The sequence below is a fragment of the Colobus angolensis genome, unplaced genomic scaffold (genome assembly GCF_000951035.1).
Source record: "Colobus angolensis palliatus isolate OR3802 unplaced genomic scaffold, Cang.pa_1.0 Scaffold96, whole genome shotgun sequence".
Classification (NCBI taxonomy): Eukaryota; Metazoa; Chordata; class Mammalia; order Primates; family Cercopithecidae; genus Colobus; species Colobus angolensis.
Genome location: NW_012123598.1, coordinates 302,413 through 329,133, shown reverse-complemented (window position 1 = coordinate 329,133; position 26,721 = coordinate 302,413). Strand labels below are relative to the sequence as shown.

At 47.5% G+C, this 26,721-nt stretch overlaps 3 protein-coding genes across 5 annotated transcripts in view; all 3 read left to right on the top strand.

The window, feature by feature from the left end:
* ZNF304 (zinc finger protein 304) overlaps positions 1-6,255 on the top strand; it is an 8,250-nt gene extending 1,995 nt beyond the window's left edge. For 2 of the 3 annotated variants that reach the window (XM_011932402.1, XM_011932401.1), the window contains 2 exons: positions 947-1,073; positions 2,410-6,255. In XM_011932402.1, coding sequence (XP_011787792.1) covers positions 947-1,073; positions 2,410-4,232 — 1,950 coding nt within the window. In that variant the 3' untranslated portion in view covers positions 4,233-6,255. Of the gene's footprint in view, positions 1-946; positions 1,074-1,640; positions 1,783-2,409 lie in introns of all 3 variants that reach the window. The other variant, XM_011932403.1, reaches the window with a different exon arrangement.
* A 3,699-nt stretch (positions 6,256-9,954) lies between these two features.
* Positions 9,955-12,009, top strand: LOC105504815 (trafficking protein particle complex subunit 2-like). Its single transcript, XM_011932399.1, has 2 exons — positions 9,955-10,218; positions 11,331-12,009. The coding sequence occupies exon 2, from the start codon at positions 11,350-11,352 to the stop codon at positions 11,770-11,772; it is 423 nt and encodes a 140-aa protein (XP_011787789.1). The 5' UTR covers positions 9,955-10,218; positions 11,331-11,349; the 3' UTR covers positions 11,773-12,009.
* ZNF547 (zinc finger protein 547) lies at positions 9,955-26,398 on the top strand. The gene is made up of 4 exons (XM_011932400.1): positions 9,955-10,218; positions 15,009-15,044; positions 18,272-18,398; positions 23,968-26,398. The coding sequence occupies exons 2-4, from the start codon at positions 15,021-15,023 to the stop codon at positions 25,023-25,025; spliced, it is 1,209 nt and encodes a 402-aa protein (XP_011787790.1). The 5' UTR covers positions 9,955-10,218; positions 15,009-15,020; the 3' UTR covers positions 25,026-26,398.
* The last annotated feature ends 323 nt before the right edge of the window (positions 26,399-26,721 follow it).

Below are 26,721 nucleotides of genomic sequence, written 5' to 3'. Positions count from 1 at the left end.
AAATTAGCTGGGCATAGTGGTGGGCGCCTGTAGTCCCAGCTACTCAGGAGGCTGAGACAGGAGAATGGCGTAAGTAAACCTGGGAGGCGGAGCTTGCAGTGAGCCTAGATCGAGCTACTGCACTCCAGCCTGGGCGACAGAGCAGTGAGACGCCATCTCAAAAAAAAAAAAAGAAAAAAAAAGAGATCTCAGTCGACATCTTAGTTGAGGCATCAAGAAGACACACAGGATTTTAGTTCTGGGGAAGGGTTCTGTTGAAGAAGTTGAAAAAAATGGTGGCCAGTGTGTGGAGTGGGATGGAGTATCTTCAAGTCATGGTGGTAATGCTGTTATTGAGTAAGAAAGTTGAAACTGGAGACTGAGAGAAAACTGGGTCTGTTGCTTAGGCACCTGGGTGGCAGTGGTGGACAGTGTGAAGACACCAGCACTTCCTGGATACCGCCTGCAGAGTGGGATGGGGGAGGAGAGATGTCATGGAGGTGCCTGTGGCATGGACCAGTGGTGGTCGGGATCTCAGATGTGAGGAAGGTGTAGTCCAAAGAGTAATGTGCGCTTTGGGAGGAGTGTGAACTGATGGCCTTAAGAATCTAGTATAGGCAGCTCATGGGAGAAGATGGAGCTGAAGTTTGGTTGTATTTAGAGACATTGTCTGGACAACACCAGGAGAACTGGTTGGTAGGAGAGTGTTTGGGACCCTTCACGCCAGACCCAGAGTTGAGACAGCATCTGTCTGCACACTTGCCTGGTTCTGCTCTGGGCTGGACACCGTGGGGAGAGGGACATGAGGAGAGAGCAGACATAGCGGTGCCAAGGTCTGTATCTCCTCTAGGTTGGGAGGCTGGGGAGGCGAGGGACTCAAGGGTGGGTGTGTGAGTGTATGGACTAGGGAGGAGGGAGTTCTGGGGAGAGACGCTGCATGTAGACTCAACTGTACTCATCATGGCAGAGTTGTGTGAGCTTCGAGGATGTGTTCGTGTACTTCTCTCGGGAGGAGTGGGAACTCCTCGAGGAGGCACAGAGATTTCTGTACCGTGATGTGATGCTGGAGAACTTTGCACTCGTGGCCACACTAGGTAAGTCTGTGTTTTAGTTGTCTAATGCTACGTGGCAAATTATCCCAAAGCTTAGTAACTTCAAACAATAAAAATTAATTATCTCTCCAGTTTCAGTGCACTGGGAATCTGGTCAGAGCATTTTTTGTTGTTTATTATTTTGAGGGGTTTTTTTGTGGTTTTTTTTTTTTTTTTAGACAAAGTCTCACTCTGTCACCCCGGCTACAGTGCAGTATTGTGATCGTGGTTCATTGCAGCCTTAAACTCTTGGGCTCAAGTGATCCCCCCACCTCAGCCTCCTGAGTAGCTGGTACTATAGGTGCATGCCACCACTCCCAGCTGTTTTTTACGTTTTGCAGAGATAAGGTCTTGCACCTCTTTGTCCTAGGTTCTCCCCTCATCCTCTGGATGACATTTCCTGGGGCCTGACTGTGCCAGGAATTTCAGGAGCTGACACAATCACTTCTTGTGGTGATTACAGGGCTGTCCTGGTACATCCTCCTTGGAGAGTATTTTTTCTAAACAGTCTGTTTTCTCTGTGGAGTGGGCCTACCTGCGCCACTCACCTGCCCTTTGTTTGCTTTACAGCTTTCATTTTCCCAGTCCCATGCAGTTGCCCAGTTGGAGAGGGGCAGAAAACCTTGGGTGCCTGACAGGGCAGACATCACTGCAGCCACAGTAAAGGAGACCTACAGAGGGCCTGGCCCTGCTGAATGGGAGCTGGAAGAGGGTGTCTGTTATGGTTGGGTTCAAATCGAACCTTCAGCTTATTTTGTGTTTGTCAGTGTTTTGTCGCCAAGGCCCATAGTGATTCTTCACGTCTACTTTTCTTTCCTCGTTCTTGGAAACTTTTCCCATTTGTCATTTCTCACCTGTCTTCCATCCTTTGGGTGTTTTCCCACTTTTTTGGCCTCCATGTTTCACTTCCTCTCTTCAACACTAGCTTACTTTAATGTGTTATGAGTTTTGCTCATTAAATAGTCCTTGAGAACTAGCTACTTACTTGGAGTCAGATTTTCCTGGGCATGGACACACTCATTTGCACAGAGCTCACCTGACACCAGCAGCCAAGGCCCTGCTGAAACCCTCTTGCGGAGAAATCAGCTAGAGGCTTAACCTCTACTCCCTATCCTGTACGCCATTATGTTTAGATCTTTACCCCGTAGTTAGGGTTCCTCCATTCTGTGACCTGTATAGACCCTGTACCGACAACCAACCCTTCTTTACACTGCTCCTGGCTCTCTTGTCCTGCCGACAAGCTAGTGGACTCGTATTGGTGTTAGACACACATTTGTGATGGGGCTGCTGCCTCCCACCACAGTCAACATGCACTTCACCAGCATCATTTTGCTTTCAGGTTTTTGGTGTGAAGCAGAAAATGAGGAGGCACCTTCTGAGCAGAGTGTTTCTATAGAAGGAGTGTCACAGGTCAGGACTGCTGAGCCAGGTCTCTTCCAGAAAGCACTCCCATGTGAGATGTGCGACCCACTCTTGAAAGACATCTTGCACCTGGCTGAACACCAGGGATCACACCTTACACAGAAGCTGTGCACACGTGGGCCGTGTAGGAGAAGAGCCTCATCCAGTGCAGACTTTTACCAGCACCAGAAGCAACATAATAGAGAGAATTGCTTCAGAGGGGATGATGGAGGGGCCTCATTTGTGAAGAGCTGTACAGTTTGCATGTTAGGGAGATCCTTTAGCCGCAGGGAGGAAGGGATGGACTTACCAGACAGCTCTGGCCTCTTCCAGCACCAGACCACTTACAATAGGGTGAGTCCATGCAGAAGGACTGAATGCATGGAGTCTTTCCCACACAGCTCCAGTCTCGGGCAACACCAAGGAGACTATGATGGACAGATGCTCCTCAGTTGTGGTGATGAAGGAAAAGCCTTCCTGGACACCTTAACTTTTCTTGACAGCCAGATAACTCATCCTGAGGTGAGACCCTTTAGATGCCTACCATGTGGAAATGTGTTCAAGGAGAAATCAGCTCTTACTAATCACAAAAAAATCCACAGTGGAGAAACGTCTCATGTGTGTAAGGAGTGTGGAAAAGCCTTCATTCACTTGCATCACCTAAAAATGCACCAGAAATTCCACACTGGGAAAAGACATTATACATGCAGCGAATGTGGGAAGGCCTTCAGCCGCAAGGACACACTTGTTCAGCACCAGAGAGTTCACACCGGAGAAAGATCTTATGACTGCAGTGAATGTGGAAAAGCCTACAGCAGAAGCTCCCACCTTGTTCAGCACCAGAGAATCCACACAGGAGAAAGGCCCTATAAGTGCAATGAATGTGGGAAAGCCTTTAGCCGTAAAGACACACTTGTTCAGCACCAGAGATTTCATACCGGAGAAAGGCCTTACGAGTGCAGTGAATGTGGAAAATTCTTTAGCCAAAGCTCCCACCTTATTGAACACTGGAGAATTCATACTGGGGCAAGGCCTTATGAATGCATAGAATGCGGAAAATTCTTTAGCCATAACTCTAGCCTCATTAAACATCGGAGAGTGCACACAGGAGCAAGGGCCTACGTGTGCAGCAAATGTGGGAAGGCCTTTGGCTGCAAAGACACACTTGTTCAGCACCAGATAATTCACACTGGAGCAAGGCCTTATGAGTGCAGCGAATGTGGGAAGGCCTTCAGCCGTAAAGACACACTTGTGCAACACCAAAAAATCCACACTGGAGAAAGGCCTTATGAGTGTGGTGAATGTGGCAAATTCTTCAGCCATAGCTCCAATCTTATTGTACACCAGAGAATTCACACTGGAGCAAAGCCTTATGAGTGCAATGAATGTGGGAAATGCTTTAGCCACAACTCCAGCCTTATTCTGCACCAGAGAGTTCACACAGGAGCAAGGCCTTATGTGTGCAGCGAATGTGGGAAGGCTTACATTAGCAGCTCCCACCTTGTTCAACACAAGAAAGTTCACAGTGGAGCTAGACCTTATGAGTGCAGTGAATGTGGGAAATTCTTTAGCCGCAACTCTGGCCTCATTCTTCACCAGAGGGTTCACACTGGAGAAAAGCCTTATGTATGCAGTGAATGTGGGAAAGCCTACAGCAGAAGCTCCCATCTTGTCCGTCACCAGAAAGCTCACACTGGAGAAAGACCTCATGAGTGCAACAGTTTTGGTGACCCTTTAGCTGCATCTCTTAAACTTGTTTAACACCAGAAAATTCACACAAAGAGAAAGGCCTTATGAATGCAGAAAATATGTCATCATCTTGGTCGTCCTCATAGAATTCACAGCAGAGCAATGCTCTGTGAGTACCCTTTGTGAGAGAACCATCGGCTAGTGGATGAGCATCGTATATTCATTCCACCCTGGGGAGATTCCTGATAAGCACCACATGTGTGGGAAGCTTTCATGAGGCGTGTTGCACTTTGTAACTGTCTAGGGTGCTCGATGGAATTATATCACTGCCAGTGCCTGTGGCGGAAGCCATCTTATTGCTACCAGCTGTGTGTATCAATCACTCCATTTTGCTCAGGGAAGGCAGACTTCTGTGCTTTCTTTCCTGTTCCCTGCAGATAATCATGAGTATTTTCAAGGACCGCACCCCCCCACCACCACCACCACCACTGAGGGTCCTCATCTTTTCCCTCATGATTAGGTTCTGAGCAAACATGATCTAGCTCTGGCTAAAAGGACCTGAGCTAGGGTCTGCTGGGATTTCCTGACAAGATTTTGTCAGGAAACGTGATAGCTGTGACTTACTTGTCTTACTGCCAAATCGCCCAGATTTGGAACTGCTTGTCCCATGCTGCTCTGGTTTAGACAGTGAAAAAGGCCTGTTGTGGCAGCCTTTACTCTTGGGGATTTTGTTACTGTGTAGAGTAGATTGAGAAAAGAATTGGGTTCTGTCATGAAGGGAGTAACACCTTTTGTGGGCACCACCTTTATGTGCCTCAGAGGGGACCAAAGGATGGCAGAAGGCAGCTCTCAGTCTAGTTTGACCTAATTTACACCATTGCCCTAGGCCTGCTGGAAGGACTAAAAAAATTTTTGTGCCTAACTTTGTGGCCTGGCTGCCAGGATTTCCTGTGAGCCCAATGAGGGCATAGTTGGTGTGAAAATCTCCTGTGCTTCTGGGAGCACCGTCAGTTGGGTCCCTTGACTGTCGCATACTCCCCAGCACTGTTGAGGGATTGCTGTCTTCTGTACCTGTACAGGATCAAGTCCCTGATATCCAGAATCCCATAGGCAAGTGACACTGACTGTAAGACCTCTAGGGCAATGTGAAAATCATGATTGGTACATAAACACAGAGATAATGGAGTGGGGGTGACTGTGGCAAACCAAAGGAGACTCAAACATTCTAGAGGGGCATCCACAAATATTGGTGCAGTTACGATGATGTGGGTGGGGGTGCATAGAAACTCTCAATACCCTCAGACATCTGTATCTCCTGTGGCCAAGGCCACTGTCAGAGGAAATAATCTAAATGTGGATTCCTGTGTCTCCCTGGGCAGTTGACCTTAAAGCCATCACTGCACAGACAGGAACCTCAGCAGTGACAGAAGAGAGATCCAGGGATGGGTCTTCTCTGACCCAGCCAGCATCCCTAGTGACTGAGGTGGACGCGGACTTCATTGCTCACCAATTTTTAGCAACTTTGAGGCAGGGCTCACTCTCCTGAATTGTAGGAAGAGGAGTATGGTAGAGCCAAAATAGTTGACATCTAATTTTCCTAGTGGAACAGTATATATAGATTTTAATGAGGAACATTTATTTAACAGCTTTATGGAGGTATGATTAACATGCAATAAACTGCATGTATGTAAAGTGTAAAATGTGCTATGTGTCAGCATGTGTATACACCTATGAAACCACCACAGTCAAGATATCCAACACAACAGAAGATTGTCCCTTTATAATCATCAGTCTTTCCTCATCTTGTTTTCCACAATTCACAAGCAACAGCAAGCATTTTCTATAATTTTATAAATGAAACCATATGGTGTGTACTTTTTAGGGGGTGGGGCTCTGACTTTTTCAGTAAACATAACTATTTTAAGGTTAATCCATTATCTTGTTGCATGAATCAATTGTTTACTCATTTGTATTGCTGAGTAGTATTTCATTGTAGACCACAAGTTTTCTTTTTTGTCAACTTAATTGTTACGGATGTTTGGGTAACTTTCAGATTTTGGCTACTACAAATAAACCTCTAAAGATTCGTGTGCAAGTTACGGCTGAAGGATATTCCGTTCTATAAATATACCTCAGTTTCTTTATCCATTTACTTATTGAAGGACAGTTGCTTTCAAGTTTTGGCAGTTATGAATAAACCTACTACATATTTGTATAGTTTTTCTGTAGACATGTTTTCAACTCATTTGGATGCATGCCAAGGAGTGCAGTTTTCTCTGTCATATAGTATGTTTAGTCTTGTAAGAAACTGCCAGGCTGTCCTCCAAAGTGGCTGTACCATTTTTATTTTATTATTATTTTTTTTGAGACAGAGTCTCGCTCTGTTGCCCAGGCTGGAGTGCAGTGGCATGATCTCGACTCACTGCAACCTCCACCTATTTTAGTAGACACGGGTTTTTGCCACGTTGGCCAGGCTGGTCTCGAACTCCTGACCTCAAGTGATCACCCTCCTTCACCTCCCAAAGTGCTGGGATAACGGGGGTGAGCCACTGCGACGGGCTGTGGCTGTACTATTTTTGCATCCAATTAACAATGAATGAACATTCCTCTTGCATCTCATCCTAGTCAGCATTTGGCATTTTCAGTATTTTGGATTTTAAAATGCCATTCAAATAGGTGTGTAGTGGTATGCCATTGTCGCTTTAATTTGCAATTCCTAATAACACACAATGAATGTCTTCTTTTTTAAGGCAGGGTTTTTTTGTTTTGTTTTGTTTTGAAATGTGCTGGGATTACAGGCGTCAGTCACTGTGCCCAGCCTGACTGCGGTTTTTTTTTATATGAGTTTCACACATCTGAGTAAGTGGCTTGCAGACAGAGAAGTTAACAACTTTGGCTGTCAGTTCGTACCTGTGATTTGTGAATACCAAAAAGAAATACAGAATCTAAGAAAACACATAATAGTCCTGTATACACACAGCAGCTGGCAGCCCTGTTCCCAGTGTGTCCCATGTACCTACCATTGACCTGAAACCCAGTTCATACATGCTAATTGAACATTTTGTAGAGCAGTAAATACACATCATCACACAGCTTCCCTATTCATTTTTATTTTTATTTTTTGAGACGGAGTCTCGCACTGTCACCCAGGCTGGAGTACAGTGGCGTTATCTCTGCTCACTGCAACTTCCGCCTCCTGGGTTCAAGTGATTCTCCTGCCTCAGCCTCCCAAGTAGCTGGGACTACGGGCACGCACCACCACACCTGGCTAATTTTTGTATTTTTAGTAGAGACAGTGTTTCACTATATTGGCCAGGCCGGTCTTGAACTCCTGACCGCGTGATCTACCCACCTCAGCCTCCCAAAGTGCTGGGATTACAGGCGTGAGCCACTGCACCCGGCCTTCATTTTTATTTTTTGACAAGTCTTTCCATTTATTATCTTATCCCTCCAAACAGTTAATAAGCAATGTTTTCAAGTTTAAAAAAAGAATTATGGGTAGGAGACAGAAGCATAATGTGTCCAAGGTTCCAGCACAGCCAGTCTCAACTTCATTCTTTGACTTCTCAAACTTTTGCTCAAACTTCACTGTAAGCTTGCTTTTTTTCCCCGTCACATGTCACAAATTTCCGTAGGACTATTTCTGCCACTTTTTTGGAATAGCAATATAATCATGGTTAGTCCAAACTGCACCATCCTGTAAGCCCTCTGCCATTTCACAGACCTTGGTCGGAGTGAAGCATTCCACGGAGTGAGGGCCTTGAGAAACCTCCTGACCAACTGCCTGACTTTCTTATCACATCCTGCTGGAAAAAGGTTCAAGGGAGGTCACTATCGCACCCTGCCGGAAAAAAGGCCAAACTGCCTCAGGAACATCTTACGAACATCCTTGAGCCGGGCGCAGTGGCTCATGCCTGTCGTCCCAGCAATTTTGGAGGCCGCGGCGGGCGGATGGCCTGACCAACATGGTGAAACCCTATCTCTACTAAAAATCCAAAAAAATTAGCCCAGCATGGTGGCACGCACCTCTAAAGCCAGCTACTCAGGAGGCTAAAGCAGAAGAATCGCTTGAACTCCGGGAGGCGGAGATTGCAGTGGGCCGAGATCATGCCATTGCACTCAAGCCTGGGTGAAAAGAGTGAGACTCCTCAAAAAACAAACAAAAACCCCACCATCCTCCTGGGCAGCAAGCCATACCCTCCCACCGCCCCCACCCCACCCCACCCCTTACCCCTCTCACCCAGACCTATAATTGCCCCAGCCTGTAAGCGGTGGTGGGTTCTGGCAGTAAGCTAGTTCTCTCCATACCTACATTGCTCTAGAGCTGCCAACTCTCTGCCTTTCTTTAACCCTCTCCTTCCCTTCAAAACCTAACAATCATTATTAATAGATTTCTGTAATTTTCATTTCACAAGTATTTTCACAATTTCAACTCCCTGTAAAACGATAACTCACTTCTCAGGAAGGAGATAATCTTAGCCGGGCGTGGTGGGCAGGCGCCTGTAATCCCAGCTACTCGGGAGGCTGAGGCAGGAGAATTGCTTGAATCCGGGAGGTGGAGGTTGCAGTGAGCCAAGATCGCGCCACTGCACTCCAGCCTGGGCGACAGAGTGAGACTCTGTGTTTTTATTGGGGATAATAGGTGCCCTATGTACATATGCTCCAACTGTGGAATGGCACAAAATGTCCTGTCAGGAAATGGCATGTATCAGTCACTCTCAGATAGGATTGAGACTTTTAAAATAAATGTAAAGTATTTCAGACAGAATTAATAAGTATTAAATTTTTTTTTTCTTTTTTTTTTTTTTTTTGAGACTGAGTCTCACTCTGTCGCCCAGGCTGGAGTCCAGTGGCGCCATCTCGGCTCACTGTAACCTCCGCCTCCCGGGTTCACGCTATTCTCCTCCCTCAGCCTCCCGAGTAACTGGGACTACAGGCGCCCGCCACCATGCCCAGCTAACTTTTTTGCATTTTTAGTAGAGTCGGGGTTTCACCGTGTTAGCCAGGATGGTCTCGATCTCCTGACCTCGTGATCCGCCCGTCTCGGCCTCCCAGTGCTGGGATTCCAGGCGTGAGCCACCGCGCCGGCCAGTAATAAGTATTATTAGAATAAAAGCATTGCACTCGTGGTAGGAACGCAATCACTGACTGTACAGACAGTAATGATGTTTTCTTTCGGATCCAGAGGCACAGCTTCACCCTTTCAATCTACGTCGATATCTCCTGTCATCTTTTGTGCAAATTCCCAGCCATGTAGTCTTTCTTTGTTCTCTTGGACCCAGCGTATAATAAACAGAAGTCAAAGCTTAACTGTATATGTATTTGAAAAGCAACACATGGCTGAGAGGCATGAGTAGAGACAGAGTGCCTTTATGGTATGGGGTGTCCCTTTGCGGGGTGTAGCCATTGGGAACTTGCTGTGCTTCACAATCTGATATCATAGGTCCCTCATATTTCTGTGAGTATCCTAGACCTTACTTCAAGAAAATCTGGTTATGTCCCCTTTAAGAGCAACCCAAGCCCCGTCCTGTCTTTGGAGTCCGGCACTCCGTTTACCAGCTCCCGTGACGGTGCCACTGAGCCTCTACCCGCCATATAAAGCCTGACCAACGCTCTAAGGCAAGTCCAGAAGCGGGGTCAAAACTTCATAACCCAGAAGACACTGCGGTTCTCGGAGGAGCAACTGACCCAATGAAGGTACAGGAAGGAATGTTTGCGTGCGTGCGTGCTTGCGTGGTGCGTGCTTGCGTACGTGCGTGCGCATCGTAGGAGGGCGGGACTTCCGGCGTCCTCCGCGGAGGTTGATTTGGTTCTCTCTGGTGTTTTCACTAGCTCCGGCCTTTGGCGCTCTATGACGTCACCGAAGTGAGGGAGCGGAAAAGCGCGAGAAGCGGCTGGGTTCCCTCGGCGTGGAGGCGGTAGTGACACAGGCACAACTGACAGTGGCAGAGGCTCGGCTGATAAGGACGGGGGACGGCGGTGTCCTTGTCTTGCCTTTGTCGCTCCCGCCCCTCTCTTCCCTGGCTGGGCTGGCGGAGTCCGCGCCGAAGAACCTAAGGTGGGTGCCCCATCCCAGGCCCCCCAACTCCGCCCGACCCCTCCTTCCAGTGCTGAAGCCCACAGAAGGGGCCCTGCCGGTCAGGCCCCTTGTCCCGAAGAGGGTGGCGTTCCTGTGTGGGGTCCCCGTATCAGCTGGTTTGATGCAGCCTCAGAGCTCCCTTTCGGGGACCGCAGGTTCAGGGCATGGAGGCGCTGCCGAGTGGGCCGCGTCGGGGAGCCCAGAGTGTGTGTGATTTCTGCGGGAAAGAGAGGGTTTTGTGAATTCTCTCTTGGAATGCAACCTGAGCAGCCAGTAACCGTGGAAGGTCGTCAAGGGAGGACCAGTCGGAGGGGCAGGTACAGAGTTAGAACGAGCAGGGTGGGGAATTGACACAGAGAGACCGAGAAGAGGCCACTGCAGTGGATCCCAGAGACTGCACCAGAGCCATGGTAGAAGAGGGGAGATGTGATGGGATTCTGGATAGACCTGGAAGATAGAGCCAGCAGGTTTTCCTGCTGCATCAGATGTGTCTGTGAGCAAAAATAGGGAGTGAGGGGCCATTTTTTTTTTTTTTTTTCTATTTTGCCTGAACATCTGAATGAAGTTGGGGAAATCAGCAGCATGAGGAGTAGGTTTCATGGAGAAGATCATGGGTTGCAGTTTGGCCAGTGTCATTCTCAGGCGTCTCAAGTGGAAAATGTCACATGGGTAGGGGGACAGAAAGGTCTGGAGTCTACAGAAGAGAGCTGGTGTAGTTTCTTCAAAAGAATAGAGGGTGGCCGGGCGCGGTGTCTCCCGCTGGTAATCCCAGCACTTTGGGAGGCCGAGGCGGGCGGATCACGAGGTCAGGCATTCAAGACCAGCCTGACCAACATGGTGAAACCCCATCTCTACTAAAAATACAAAAACTAGCCAGGCGTGGTGGCGCGCGCCTGTCATCCCAGCTACTCGGGAGGTTGAGGCAGGAGAATTGCTTGAACCCGGGAAGTGGAGGTTGCAGTGAGCCAAGATCGCTCCACTGCACTCCAGCCTGGGCGACAGAGCAAGACTCTATGTCAAAAAAGGTGCGGCGCGCGGGTCTCTTCCGCGGAAACTGACGTTGCGTTTCCGTTGTCGGCCTCCCGCTGCAGGAGCCATATCTTGAAGACCATGTCTGGGAGCTTCTACTTTGTAATTGTTGGTCACCATGATAATCCAGTTTTTGAAATGGAGTTTTTGCCAGCTGGGAAGGCAGAATCCAAAGACGACCATCGTCATCTGAACCAGTTCATAGCTCATGCTGCTCTGGACCTCGTAGATGAGAACATGTGGCTGTCGAACAACATGTACTTGAAAACTGTGGACAAGTTCAACGAGTGGTTTGTGTCAGCATTTGTCACCGCGGGGCATATGAGGTTGATTATGCTTCATGACATAAGACAAGAAGATGGAATAAAGAACTTCTTTACTGATGTTTATGATTTATATATAAAGTTTTCAATGAATCCATTTTATGAACCCAATTCTCCTATTCGATCAAGTGCGTTTGACAGAAAAGTTCAGTTTCTTGGGAAGAAACACCTTTTAAGCTGAATGCAGAAAATTCCAAAATAAATGATACCACCAGAGTGGTGTATACTCGGGAATGTGTACATTGTAAGTTACTTGATTAAATAGCCTGGAAAACTTTTGTGTATTCTCAGCTTATCTAAACTTAATGAAATTCCTTTTATATTTAAAAATAGTACATTCTGTCTCATGTCACACATCAGTAGATCAATTGGTATTCCTTTGTGAACAGTGTCATTTATAAAGAGCTCGTTATCAAGAATAATGAATTTTTTTCTTTTTCTTTTCTTTTTTTTTTTTTTTTTTTTGAGAAGGAGTTTCGCTCTTGTTCCCCAGGCTGGAGTGCAGTGGCACGATCTCGGCTCACTGCACCCTCCACCTCCCGGGTTCAAGCAATTCTTCTGCCTGAGCCTCCTGAGTAGCTGAGATTATGGGCTCCCGCCACCATGCCTGGCTAATTTTTTTTTGTACCTTTAGTAGAGAAGGGGTTTCGCCATGTTGATCAGGCTGGTCTTGAACTCCTGACCTCGTGATCTGCCTGCCTTGGCCTCCCAAAGTGCTGGGATTACAGGCGCGAGCCACCGCGCCTGGCCATGAAATATTTTCACTTAAAACTTAAAAAGGGAATAAGCTTTTCTTTCCTTTTTTTTTTTAGATAGCCTTGCTCCTGTCATGCAGGCTGGAGTGCAGTGGCACAATCTTGGCTCACTGCAGCCTCTGCCTCCCGGGTTCAAGCAATTCTCCTTCTTCCCAAGTAGCTGGGATTATAGGCATATGCCTGGCTAATTTTTGTATTTTTAGTAGAGACGGGGTTTCGCCATTTTGGCCAGGCTGGTCTTGAACTCCTGAACTCAGGTTATCTGCCTGCCTCAGTCTTCCATAGTGCTGGGATTACAGGCGTGAGCCACTGCTCCTGGCTGGGAATAAGCTTTTGACTTTCCCAATTCAGATAGGTTGATCTTTTGTTTTTTTCTGAGATGGAGTTTCGCTCTGTTGTCCAGGCTGGAGTGCAATGGCACTTGACTCACTACAACCTCCGCTTCCTAACTTCAAGCGATTCTCCTGCCTGAGCCTCCCAAAGTGCTGGGATTACAGGTGTGAGCCACCATACCCAGCCCAGATAGGTTGATCTTAATGTAACAATCCAAAACAAATGTCATAGTCAAGATTTGGTAGCTAGATTTAAAACTAAAATATTCTGCAGTTGGGAGTGAAGTGTGTTAGCACATACGTGGGCGTTATGCATTTAGAGATGTTATAAAAATGTATAGGCAGTATACACAGCACTACTCAAGAAGCCAAAGAAACACTTGTGCAGTGCCATGTGTCACATGTCTGCTTCTGCCAGAGGGTAGGAATAGTGATCCTGCTATAACGTGAGAACCTGAATCATGTTTGTAAAATAGGAGGCTGGGAGCAGTTCCAGGCCACAGTGAAGTGTGTTGCTTCTGTCACTGTATATTCTTATATTTCCTTTCCCTCAGACAGTAAACTGTTGATACCCGTACTTGTAAAAGTTGTAAGGCAATTTTTAGGATTGTTGTCAAAGAAAGGCTTGGATTACATTAACATTTGTACTCAGTCTTTTAGGCATCACATCAGAGGGGGCTGGGAATTGTGTCTGTGTTCCTATGATAAGTAGATCTTACTGTAAAATAGTAAATGTCCATTGAAAAGCAAGTAATACAACCTGTGCTAACTGGGAGCACTTGAACAATTTTGTTCCATTCTGAATAACTTTTGAGCAAGTAATTCTAAGCTTTGTCTTGTATCCTTGTGTGAAATTACTACCATCATTTTCACCCTATTTGATTTCTTAAATAAAGATGTTTGTTCAAGAAAAAAAAAAAAAAAAGAATAGAGGGTGTAGCTTGAACTGGGCCCTGAGGATCCAATTTGGTAGGGAAGTCTGAAGGTCATTGCCTGTGAGCTATGTGGTGAGGGAGGAGAGAGCTGATACTTGGAGTTCAGACCATAGGTGGAGCCATAAGCCGGACACTTTAGAAAGGCACAGACCTGCCATAGGAAGGATTTTGTCCTCTGCCTAGGAAAAGGGAGGCATGGATGGAATAAGGAATGGGCTTGAGGATGGAGACTAAGGTTTCAGATGGTTTATATTCTGCATGTATAGGCTTGACTGACCCTCAGGGCCACTCTTTGTAGGAAAAGAAAAAAGTTATCCAGGCTACTGGAGCAGCTGGGTTCTAAACTAGAGCACTGCGTTTTCCCCTTCTCCACATATCAAGGCAAGATTGGATGATCTGCGCCAGTCAAGGTCTCCCAGCGAGCTTCCCCCTCAGAGCCTTATATAACAGGCAGGCCTGGTTGCAGAGAGGACCAGTAGCTGACCTACCTGCTCAGCCCCTCCCTACAACTCATTAAGAATGTGTGAGGCCGGGCGTGGTGGCTCACGCCTGTAATCCCAGCACTTTGGGAGGCCGAGGTGGGTGGATCACCAGGTCAGGTGATAGAGACCATCCTGGCTAACACAGTGAAACCCCGTCTCTATCAAAAATACAAAAAATTAGCCGGGCATGGTGGCGGGTGCCTGTAGTCCCAGCTATTCAGGAGGCTGAGGTGGGAGAATGGCATGAACCCAGGAGGCAGAGCTTGCAGTGAGCCGAGATTGCGCCACTGCACTCCAGCCTGGGCAACAGAGCGAGACTCCGTCTCTCAAAAAAAAGAAAAAGTATGAAACACTTATTGGTATAAACACTAGCCAGTGTCCTTCTAAATGTGTACACAAAGGTAGGGAGTTAGAAGTGAAGCTATTCATTGAGTTAAATTCCTGCAAATACTACATAAGTGATTTGACCCAAATTTGCCTATAGTTATCAACATACCATGGAAAATTTTAGTATCATATTTTCTAAAATTTTAAAAGCTAAAAAATACATCTCAGTTTTTGAAATTCTACTACATCATTTACACTGAAAACATATAGTAAACCATTAGTCCAAGAACAGTGATAGCTGATCTATATGATGAGCTACCCGTGTTTGACACCGGTAAGAGTCCTATGGGGTGGGCGCCGTTCTTACAACCTATTTACAGATGAGAGCACTGAAGCTCCAGCAGGTTCCGTTCTTTCTAGAGTCACAGTGCTGCTAAGAGCCAACACTGAAGTCCGAGAAGCTGAGTTTACACAATCAACTTGAGATCAGTTTGCTTTAGGGTAAGGAGGAAGAGATGGTGGTCCAACTCTGCCTGCAGGATCTTCCCGTGGTTTCCCATTTCTCATGGTTTCCCTCTTCCCTCAGGGCCCCCTGGCGATGGCAGAAATGAACCCAGCACAGGTGAGTCAGGTGAGTAGAGTGTTTTCTACCTTTCACCTACCAGTTATCTCATAGACGGTTTTGGCACCTCCATATAAAGAAAAGTGGTGTCCTGAGATTCTTTTTCTGTCTTTTTCCCCCTCTTATGTCTGAAAAGTGGGTGGTTCCACCAGTTCTAGTATCTTAAATTAGGTCTGGGATTTTTGTTTGATTGTTTTAAGTTTATTGTGACACTTTACCTGGATGGCCCTGGATTACGTGGAGTGGTTCCCATTTTTGACAGCTGACGTGGTAACATCTGTCAGAGTGTCATGGGCACAAGATTAAGAATGTTTCAATGTTTGGAGGAGAGACTGAACTGGATTTTTAGGGAACTGCAAGTGTCTGTTGTATCAGATAGGAATAGGGAGCAGAGTGGGAGGTGGCTAGAGACACACAAACATCAGGCCTGGAATGACAGCCGAGGTCCTGGGTCTCTAAGGGAGGTGGTAGATGGGGAAGATTTGAAGCAGAAGAGGGCAGTGAGAGGACCCTAGCTTAAGGAACTTTCTTTGGCTTCTGAGGAGGACAGACTGTGGAGATGAGAGTAATGGCAGGGAGATCTGAGAGGATGTTCCTGCAGCAGTCTAGGTGGATGTTGGTGGTAATTTGTCAAGAGTAGTGCTGGCGGCCGGGCGCGGTGGCTCAAGCCTGGAATCCCAGCACTTGGGGAGGCCGAGACGGGCGGATCACGAGGTCAGGAGATCGAGACCATCCTGGATAACACGGTGACACCCCGTCTCTACTTAAAAAATACAAAAAACTAGCCGGGCGAGGTGGCGGGTGCCTGTAGTCCCCGCTACTCCGGAGGCTGAGGCAGGAGAGTGGTGTGAACCCCAGGAGGCGGAGCTTGTAGTGAGCCAAGATCGCGCCACTACACTCCAGCCTGGGCGACAGAGCGAGACTCCGTCTCAAAAAAAAAAAAAAAGAGTAGTGTTGGCTTCAGGATGTATTTTGAACTGGAGCTGCCCACATTTTATGGTGTAGAGAGAGAGGCAGCTGGGGAGGTGGGATAGAAGCAGAATCAGGAGTGGCCCCATGGTTTTGTTTGGAATTATAGATGCTCCATTAGCTATGACGGGAGAAGTCAGCAGTAAAAGGAATTTTCAGAGTGCGTATGAGGAGTCAGTGTTTGTTCAGGCCACAGATGTCTCAGAGACTCCTGGTGGAGGAGTTCAGGTTGGAGACATCCACACCACGGTGGCTGTCATATGCACCAGGATGAAGCCGTGGATTCAGTTTAGGTGACAGCATCTCTAGGTTATGGTGGCAGTGCTGTTTGACGATAGAGAATTGGAATGGGGCATGAGAACTGGGTGTCTTACTGGGTACCTGTGTGGTGGGGTGGGGGGAAATCACTAGACAAATGAGGGAATGGAGTGTTTGTGGGGATGAGTGTATGTGAGATGGTGGGGTATAGGAGTGAGAAAGGCTTCTGAAAGAGAGTAGACATGATGGGGTTGATGGGGGGGGTAATAGGCTGAGGTTGGAGAGTTGCTAAGCATCAGTTGGGATGAGGTGAGGATAGTAGTTGTATTAGTCCGTTTTCATATTGCTACAAAGAACTACCTGAGACTGGGTAACATATGAGGAAAAGAGGTTTAATTGACTCACAGTTCTTTTTTTGTTGTTTGTTTTTGAGATATGGCCCAGGCTGGAGTGCAGTGGCACAATCTCAGCTCACTGCAATCTCTGCCTCCCAGGTTCAAGTGATTCTTCTGCCTCAGCCTCCTGAGTAGCTGGGACGACAGACGCACGCCACCACGCCCAGCTAATTTTTGTATTTTTAGTAGGGATGGCGTTTCACCATGTTGGCCAAGATGGTCTTGATCTCCTGACCTCGTGATCCACCCTCCTCAGCCTCCCAAAGCGTTGGGATTACAGGCATGAGCCACTGTGCCTGACCCATAGTTCTTTAGGCTTAACAGGAAGCATAACTGGGAGGCCTCAGGAAACTTGCAATCCTGTGTCCATGAGGCAGGACACAGCTGAGAGTACGTGAAGTCCTCACATGGTTTGTTTGGGCAGCTGACAGTGAAGTGAGAATCAGGGCGATGTAGGGAACCTTCAAAGCAGGACTTTGGGCTGCCCCCGGCGCTAGGGGACTTTGGTGTTCTGGGGCAGGACTGGGAGTGAACTGGATGCTGAGCGTATTTGCCGTGCACCACCTGGTTTCCGTGTGCAGAGTGGCCTGTTGGGAGGTGAAGGAAATGCCTGTGGTGTGGGCTGGGAGGTGTCTGTGGAATTGACAGGAGTGGAGGTGTGAGAGATGGGATTGGAGTGCTGACCAAAGACTGATGTTTAGGCAGGAGGAGTGTGAATGGAGGCCCCAGGCCCTGGCCCTGGCAGCTCAAGGGAGGAGGATGAGGCTGAGTTTGGTTGTCTTGGGAGGCAAGATCTGGGTGACTCCACGGACACTGGCTGGCGGGAGAGGATGGATCCCCCCACGGGAGGCCCACATCCTAGATGGTGCTTTTCTACCTTGTCCTTCATGTGTTTTCTCTGTGTGCTGGACACGGTGGCCCATGGAAATGGGGAGAGAAAAGTCACTCATGCCACCTGGATGTGGTGTCTCTTCCACACTGGGAGGGTGTGGAGGAGATTGAGCGAGGAATGGAGGTATAGGGGAGAGGGATGAGATCCTGGAGAGAGAAATGTAGCAGTCATTTCACCCATAGGGTTTTAATTTATGGATGTGAGTGAGGGATGCCAGGGACAGGCCAATGACACTGAAAGAAGATATTTATTGCTTGCATTTCCCTAAGGAGGGTGCACACCACATAACACAGGGCCACGTGGTGAGGCCCCAGATTTGGTCAGGAGGAAAATTGGAGTGAGGGGAAAGTTTAGTTTAGTCCACAGATGCTGTTGGGGTTTCCAAGGGAAACAAGGCAGGGCTGGGTGTCAGGATAGTTTGGCTAGTTTTGGTAATTCCAGGAACCTGGGCTATTGGGACTGTCCCTAGTTGAGCAGTACCTGTCCCTGGGTTGATTTAGAACATGGGAAATACTGGCTGGTTTGAGAAAGTTAGAGATGGAGGTGGTTCAGAATATGTGCCCAGGATGGTAGGGGAGATGGAAACACATTTGGCTGTTAGTTTGGCCCTGTGTTTAATGGGTGGTAAATATAAGTAGAAAATAAATAGAGAACGTAAGTAAATACAGCTGGAAAAGAAGCTGCTCATGTATTCATCTTTCCCAATTTGGCAGGGCCGTGTGGTCTTTGAGGACGTGGCCATATATTTCTCCCAGGAGGAGTGGGGGCACCTTGATGAGGCTCAGAGGTTGCTGTACCGCGATGTGATGCTGGAGAACTTGGCCCTGTTGTCCTCGTTAGGTAAGGCCTTCATAATGGGTTGGGCTGTGTTGTCTCCTTTTACCTGAAGGTGGCGCTGCGTTTCCCACGGTGAGACCGTGGGTGCTGCTGCTTTTCCTTGTTTCCTGACATATATGTTCTACGAGTCGGGACTGGGCTGTGTGCTCTGTGCTCCCTTTTTCCTAGCAGCCCCATCCCCTGCTGCTCCGAGGCTTGCAAGAAAGGGCTCAGGATCCAGAAATGTTGAAGTTGACATAGAGACCCACCGGCCCTGTGTTCTCGTCCAATGCATGGGAGCTCTGTGCTCCGTTGTTCCCTTGCTCTTGCCAATATTTCTTGATGCTTTCTTGTTCCTGGAATTTCTGGCACTGACCTGATCACTAATTTGGTGAACCACTGGCTTGATTGTGCAGGATGTAGAAATCTTCTGTGAAGTTCTGGTGATTATAGAATGTGGGGTATCATCAGGTGGTCTCTCTGGGCGTGTGCTGTCTTGTCTCTTCTGTGTCTTTCCCCTAGGACTGGTCTCTTTCAGGTCTCACAGACTGTCACCTTAAGCAATGGAGGGCCCTGGTACCCAAGAGGGTGGATATTACTCCCTGAAGGGCTGTAGAGACTCAGAGGGACATGATCTTGGTTCCTAGGAGTTGGGAAAAGGTGTAATATCACAGGTTGGGTCATACCACACTAGGAACCTGTCCTGTGACCCCTGTTGTTTAGTTCAAGACCGGTTGCCACAACTCACTCTTCCTTTCCCTCCCGCATTGTCATTTCTACTCTGACTTCTAATCCCTGGCTTCCGCCTGTTACCTGTTCTCTTTGACTGCTCCCTTTGCAGTGCCCTCCAATGCATGACCTGTACTTGAGGTGAGGTCTGCATGTATTTGTCAGTAGTCCCTGAACACCATCTCCTTTGTCACAGTCAGATCTCTCTGGGTTTAGACACAGCCTTCTACACACTGCTCACTAGTCACCAGCAGCCGTGGCTTGTGGAAAGCCATTTGCAGAGAAGTGATTTGGAGACCCTCCATCTCCTCTCTGCACTGTACCCCTCTCTTGTGTTCTTACCTATCATCAGGGCTCTCCCATTATGGGTATTTGCCAGGTCCAACTCTGCACAGCAGGCCTTCTTCTCATTGGCCTTCGTGTTTGTATTACTTCGTTCTCACTCTGCTATTAGGAAATACCCAAGACTGGGTAATTTCTAAAGGAAAGAGGTTAATTGACTCACAGGTCCCCATTGCTGGGGAGGCCTCAGGAAACTTACCATCATGGCGGAAGGCAAAGAAAAAGCCGGTACCTTCTTCACAGGGCGGCAAGACAAGTGAATCCAAGCAGGGAAAATGCCAGACACATAAAGCCGGCAAATTTCGTGAGAGTTTACTCCGTTTCGTGAGAACAGCAGGGGGGAAACTGTTCCCATGATTCAGCTTTTCGTGAGAGTTTACTCCGTTTCGTGAGAACAGCAGGGGGGAAACTGTTCCCATGATTCCGTTTTGTCCACCGGCTCCCACCCTTGCCACGTGGGGATTATCGGCATTACAATTCAAGATGAGGTTTGGCTGGGGACACACAGCCTAACCGCATTATTCCACCCCGGCCCCTCCCAAGTTTTATGTCCCTTTCACATTTCAACACCAATCCTGCCTTCCCAACAGTCCCCCAAAGTCTTTTTTTTTTTTTTGAGACCGAGTCTCGCTCTGTCGCCCAGGCTGGAGTGCAGTGGCCGGATCTCAGCTCACTGCAAGCTCCGCCTCCCGGGTTTACGCCATTCTCCTGCCTCAGCCTCCCGAGTAGCTGGAACTACAGGCGCCGCCACCTCGCCCGGCTAGTTTTTTGCATTTTTTAGTAGAGACGGGGTTTCACCGTGTTAGCCAGGATGGTCTCGATCTCCTGACCTCGGGATCCGCCCGTCTCGGCCTCCCAAAGTGCTTGAGCCACCGCGCTCGGCTCCCCAAAGTCTTAATTCTTTTCAGCATTAACCCAAAAGTCCAAGTCCAAAGTCTCATCTGAGACAAGGCAAGTCCCCTCTGCCTATGAGCCTGTAAAGTCAAAAGCAAGTTAGTTACTTCCAAGATATAATGGGGATACAGGCATTGGATAAATGTACCTATTCCTAATGGAAGAAATTGGCCAAAACAAAGTCTACAGGCCCCATGCAAGTCCAAAACCCAGCGAGGCAGTCATTAAATTTTAATGCTCTGAAATTATATCCTTTGATTCCCATCTCTCACATCCGGGGCACACTGATGCAGTAGGTGGGCTCCCACTGTCTTGGGCAACTCTGCCATTGTGGCTTTGCAGGATATAGACCCCCTCTCAGCTGCTTTCATGGGCTGGCATTGAGTGTCTCTGGCTTTTTCAGGCACACGCTGCAAGCTGTTGGTGGATCTACCATTCTGCGGGCTGGAGGACAGTGGCCCTCTTCTTATAGCTCCACTAGGTAGTGCCCCAGTAGGGAGGCTGTGTGGGGGTCCTGCAGTGCCCTAGCAGAGGTTCTCCATGAGTTCCACCCCTGCAGCAAACCTCTGCCTGGACATCCGGCATTTCTATAAATCCTCTGAAATCTAGGTGGAGGTTCCTTCCCAAATATCAATTCATGACTTCTGTGCACCCACAGGCCCAACACCATGTGCAAGCCACCAAGGCTTGAGGCTTATACCCTCTGAAGCAATGGCTGGAGCTGTACCTTGCCCCTTTTAGCCATGGCTGAAGCTGAAGCAGCTGGGAGGCAGGGCACCATGTCCTGAGGCGGCATAGAATGGGGGGACCTAGGGCCAGCAGCTGGGAGGCAGAGCTCCGTGTCCTGAGGCTGCACTAAACAGCCTGGGCCAGGCCCACGAAACCATTTTTCCCTCCTAGGCCTCTGGGCCTATGATGGGAGGGGCTGCCAGGAAGGTCTCTGATAGGTGCTGGAGACATTTTCCCCATCATCTTGGTGATTAACATTCGGCTCCTCGTTACTTATGCAAATTTCTGCAGCAGCCTTGAATTTCTCCCCAGAAAATGGGTTTTTCTTTTCTATTGCATAGTCAGGCTGTAAAATTTCCAAACTTTTCTGCTTTGCTTCCTCTTGAACACTTTAGCACTTAGACATTTCTTCTGCCAGATACCCTAAATCATCTGTCTCAAATTCAAAGTTCCACAGATATCTAGGGCAGGGCAGGATGCTGCCTGTCTCTTTGCTAAAGGATAGCAAGAGTCACCTTTACTCCAGTTCCGAACAAGTTCCTCATCTGCGTCAAAGACCACGACAGCCTGGACTTCATGGCCCATATTGCTAAATCAGCATTTTGATCAAAGCCATTCATCAAGTCTCTAGGAAGTTCCAAACTTCCCCACATTTCCTGTGTTCTTCTGAGCCCTCCAAACTGTTCCAACCTCTGCCTAGTTCCAAAGTCACTTCCGCACTTTTGGGTATCGTTACAGCAGTATTTCACTACCTCAGTACCAGTTTACTACATTTGTCCGTTCTCACACTGCTATTAAGAAATACCCTGGCTGGGCGCAGTGGCTCACTCACTCCTGTAATCCCAGCACTTTGGGAGGCTGAGGTAGGTGGATCACCTGAGGTCAGGAGTTTGAGACCAGCCTGGCCAATATGGTGAAACCCCATCTGTACTAAAAATACAAAACTTAGCTGGGTATGGGGGCAGGTGCCTGTAATCCTAGCTACTCGGCAGGCTGAGGCAGGAGAATCACTTGAACCTCAGGTGGAGGTGGAGGTGGAGGTTGCAGTGAGCTGAGGAGGAGGAGGTTGCAGTGAGCTGAGATCGCGCCACTGCACTCCAGCCTGGGTGACAGAGCAAAACTGTCTCAAAAGAAATACCCGATATTTGGCCAGGCTTGGTGGCTCACACCTATAATCCCAGCACCTTGGGAGGCTAAGGTGGACGGGTCACTTGAGGTCAGGAGTTTGAGATCAGACTGGCCAACATGACGAAACCCTGTCTCTACTAAAAATAACAACAACAACAAAAATTAGCCGGGCATGGTGGCTCATACCTGTTATCCCAGCTACTTGGGAGGCTGAGACAGGAGAATTGCTTGAACCTAGGAAGTGGAGGTTGCGGTGAGCTGAGATCACGCCACTGCACTCCAGCCTGGGGGAAAGAATGAGAGTTCATCTCAAAAAAAAAAAAAAAAAGAAATACCCGAGATTGGGTAATTTATAAAGGAAAGAGGGGTTGAATTGACTCACAGTTCTGCATGGTTGGGAGGTCTCAGGAGATTTACCATCATGGTAGAAGGCAAAGGAGAAGCAGGCACCTTCACAGGACGGCAGGACGGAGTGAGTGCAAGCAGGGGAAATACAAGATGCTTATAAAACCATTAGATCATCCGGGCGCTGTGGCACATGCCTGTAATCCCAGCACTTTGGGAGGCCAAGGAGGGTGGATCACCTGAGGTCAGGAGTTCGAGACCAGCCTGGCAAACATGGTGAAACCCTGTCTCTACTAAAAATACAATAATTAGCTGGGTGTGGTGGTGCACGCCTGTAAACCCAGCTACTCAGGAAGCTGAGGCAGGAGAATCACTGGAACCCAGGAGGTAGAGGTTGCAGTTAGCAGAGATCGTGCCACTACACTCCAGCCTGGGCGGCAGAGCAAGACTCAGTCTCAAAATAAATAAACCAATAAAACCCATCAGATCTCAGGAGAACTCACAATCACGAGAACAGCCTGGGGGAACCGTCCCCGTGATCCGGTTAGCTTCACCTGGTCCCACCCTTGACACGTCGGGGTTACGGAGATTACAATTCAAGATGAGATCTGGGTGGGGACACAACGCCTGACCGTGTTGTTCCCACACCAAACCGAGGATGGGGCTGCTGCTTCTCGCAGCCCAATAATGAGATGCAGATGAACTGGGAAAAAAGAGTTTTTATTTCTGTAACCGGCTACAGGGAGAAGGCCTGGAAATTATTGCCAGACCAACTCAAAATTACAAAGTTTTCCAGAGCTTATATGCCTTCTAAGCTACTTGTCTACATGTAAGTGTGCATTCTTCTAAAGATGTAAGTGATTAACTTCTCTATAACCAAGATCTGAGTCCTGAAGACCTTCCTCTGGAGCCTCAGTAAATTTACTTCATCTAAATTAGTCCAGGTGCTGGAGTGACTACCCTTGTCTCCTTCTAAATCATGGAGGTTTGGGGAGTTTCTTTAGAACCCCAATAAACTTATTCGGGGAGGCCTGGGGAGTTTCTTCAGCCCTCCAATAAAACGTATTTAAAACGTATTTAATCCTAAACGGGTCCTGTTAAGAACTCCTTCGTGATCTTGTCGTCCTTCAAGGCCCAGGAAAGGCCTAGGCAAAACTCTTGGTGAACTTTTGTTACACTCCAGCCTGTGCATGAGAGCACTGGCACTATCAGCCTTTAATCAGCTTAACCAGTCAGTGCTGAAACCGTTGTCATGGAAGCCTGCCTGCTCGGCTGTTAGGGAGACCTGGCCTGCCGCAGTACCGGGGTTCATGCCTGTCACCAATTCCGTGATCATTTTCATGGGGTGTCTGACTGACCTTTGTGATGGGGTTGCCTCCGCTCATCACAGTCAACATGCACCTCACCAGCATTTTTATTCTGACAGGTTGTTGCCATGGAGCTGAGGATGAGGAGGCACCTTTAGAGCCAGGAGTTTCCCTAGGAGTGTCACAGGTCATGGCTCCAAAGCCCTGTCTATCTCCCCAGAAGACCCAGCCCTGTGAGACACGTAGCTCACTTCTGAAGGACATTCTGCGTCTGGCTGAGCGTGACGGAACACACCCCAAGCAGGGACTGTACACGTGTCCAGCACATCTTCACCAGCACCGAAAGGAGCAGATTAGAGAGAGACTTTCCAGAGGGGATGGAGGAAGACCGACATTTGTGAAGAACCACAGCGTTCACATGGTAGGGAAGACCTTCTTGTGCAGTGAATGTGGGAAAACCTTTAGCCACAGACATAAACTGGCTGACCATCAGAAAATCCACACTGGAGAAAGACCTTATAAGTGCAGCAAATGTGGGATATTGTTTATGGAAAGGTCCACACTCAATAGACATCAGAGAACTCACACTGGAGAAAGGCCTTATGAGTGCAGTGAATGTGGGAAGGCTTTCCTTTGTAAGTCTCACCTTGTTCGTCACCAGACAATCCACTCTGGAGAAAGGCCTTATGAGTGCAGCGAATGTGGGAAATTGTTTATGTGGAGTTCCACACTCATTACACATCAGAGAGTTCACACTGGAAAGAGGCCTTATGGTTGCAGTGAATGTGGGAAGTTCTTTAAGTGCAACTCAAACCTCTTTAGGCATTACAGAATTCATACAGGAAAAAGGTCTTATGGTTGCAGTGAATGTGGGAAATTCTTTATGGAAAGGTCTACACTCAGTAGACATCAGAGAGTTCACACTGGAGAAAGGCCTTATGAGTGCAATGAATGTGGGAAATTCTTTAGCTTGAAATCTGTCCTCATTCAACACCAAAGAGTTCACACTGGAGAACGGCCTTATGAATGCAGTGAATGTGGGAAGGCCTTCCTTACAAAGTCCCACCTCATTTGTCATCAGACAGTTCACGCTGCAGCAAAGCAGTGCAGTGAATGTGGGAAATTCTTTAGGTATAACTCCACACTTCTCAGACATCAGAAAGTCCACACTGGATAAGGCCCTTATGAATGCAGTGGATGTGGGAAAGCCTTCAGTCGTCAACATCTTGTGGCTGGACAGCAGGCAGTACACACTGGAGAAAGACTGAGTGCCATGAATGTGGGTAATTATGTAGGTAACAGTTCTCCAATCGCTATGTATCAGATAATTCACACCGCAGAAATGCGTGTTCAGCAAACTTGGGACATTATTTTGGTTTGACTCTCATCTCATTAGACATAGGAGAGTTTACACTGAAGAAGAGTCTTTTCAATAAAGTAGAAAGTGGTAAAGGTTCAACATGCAAGATTGTACTTATTGGGCTTCAGAATATCCACACTAGTGAAAGTCTTCTGAGTACGGCAAATGTGTGACATTATTTTGCTACTACTTCGCACTACTTAGACACCGGTAGTTCACACTGGAGGAAGGCCACATATGTGCCTTGTATGTAGCCAAGATGATGAACAACACCCAGAAATCTCTGATTTAGCACTGAGAACTAGTATCATATGTTTTTTAAAAAACAATGGTAAAGTACATGCCACATCAAATTTGCCATCTTAACTGTTGTAATGTCCTGTTTAATCCTTGAGGTACATTCACATTGTTGTGCAGATAACATCCTGAACTCTTTATCTTGTAAAACGAAACTCTATAACCATTAAATAACAACTCATTCCCACATTTCTTCAGTCCTTGGCGACCACCATGCTAAAGTCATTATGAATCTGACTATTCTTGGTACTTTACAGAAGAAGAATCTTAGAGTGTTTTTCATTATTTTTTTTTTTTCACTTAGGATAATATCCTCAAATTTCAGCCATGTTTTAGCATGTGTCAGAAATTTTAAGGCTGAGCAATATTTCACTGTTGGCATTTGCCACATTTCCTTTATTTATGACATCTATTCGTGGACACTTGGGTTACTTCTACCTCTGGCTATTGTGAATATTGCCCCTACAAGCATAAGGGTACAAATATCTCTTCGAGACCCTGCTTTCAGTTCTTATTGGGTATACCCAAAAGAGTGGAACCGCTGGATCCTGTGGTCATTCTAACTTTAATTCTCTGACGAACTGAGAAACTTTTCCGTAAAACTTGTGCCGTTTTACATTCCTAGCATTTCACAAAAGTTGTGATTTGTCCTCATTCTAATCCATAGAAGGCAACATTTCTAACAAGTTTCTAGGTGATTTTGTTGTTGCTGATGTAGGGACTACATTTTGAGAACTGACCTATACCATTTTTATAACGATGCAGATATTCTGTAAATACCCCTTGTTTCTATGTTCTATCCTGTGAATCTTTTCATTTTGTTAATTTTTCCCAATGTTTACAACCAGGAAATAGCTTGTCATCTTTGATATAAAACAGAAATCTTTGCAAAATACCAATTGCATTCTGTAGCCCTTGGATCAGTTTCTCCACCAATCTATGTAGATACTTAGTGGTGTATAATCTTGTGTGAGAATACCTAACGGTAAGAATACATTTTAAAGGATCTTAAGTAAGGTCACAAAGTAACAGCAGTTTACCTGTGGACCTGCCCTCCACCCAGGCCATCCAGTCCCAACGACTGCTCTCACTGCTGCTTTCCAGGTGTGTATCTGTCATGGGGTGTGCATCCTGCTGACCATTCCTCTTAATGGGTTCTAGGCAACAGATAGAATAGCTTAGATGCCAAAGCCATAGAACCTGCCAGGGGTTGTGT

Excerpts from the sequence above, each read along its gene's own strand:
- LOC105504815 (XM_011932399.1), top strand. The coding sequence starts at position 11,350 with ATGTCTGGGAGCTTCTACTTTGTAATTGTTGGTCACCATGATAATCCA.
- ZNF547 (XM_011932400.1), top strand. The coding sequence starts at position 15,021 with ATGGCAGAAATGAACCCAGCACAG. Across the intron at positions 15,045-18,271 it reads CAGAAATGAACCCAGCACAG|GGCCGTGTGGTCTTTGAGGA; the intron begins GTGAGTCAGGTG and ends CCAATTTGGCAG. Across the intron at positions 18,399-23,967 it reads GGCCCTGTTGTCCTCGTTAG|GTTGTTGCCATGGAGCTGAG; the intron begins GTAAGGCCTTCA and ends TTATTCTGACAG.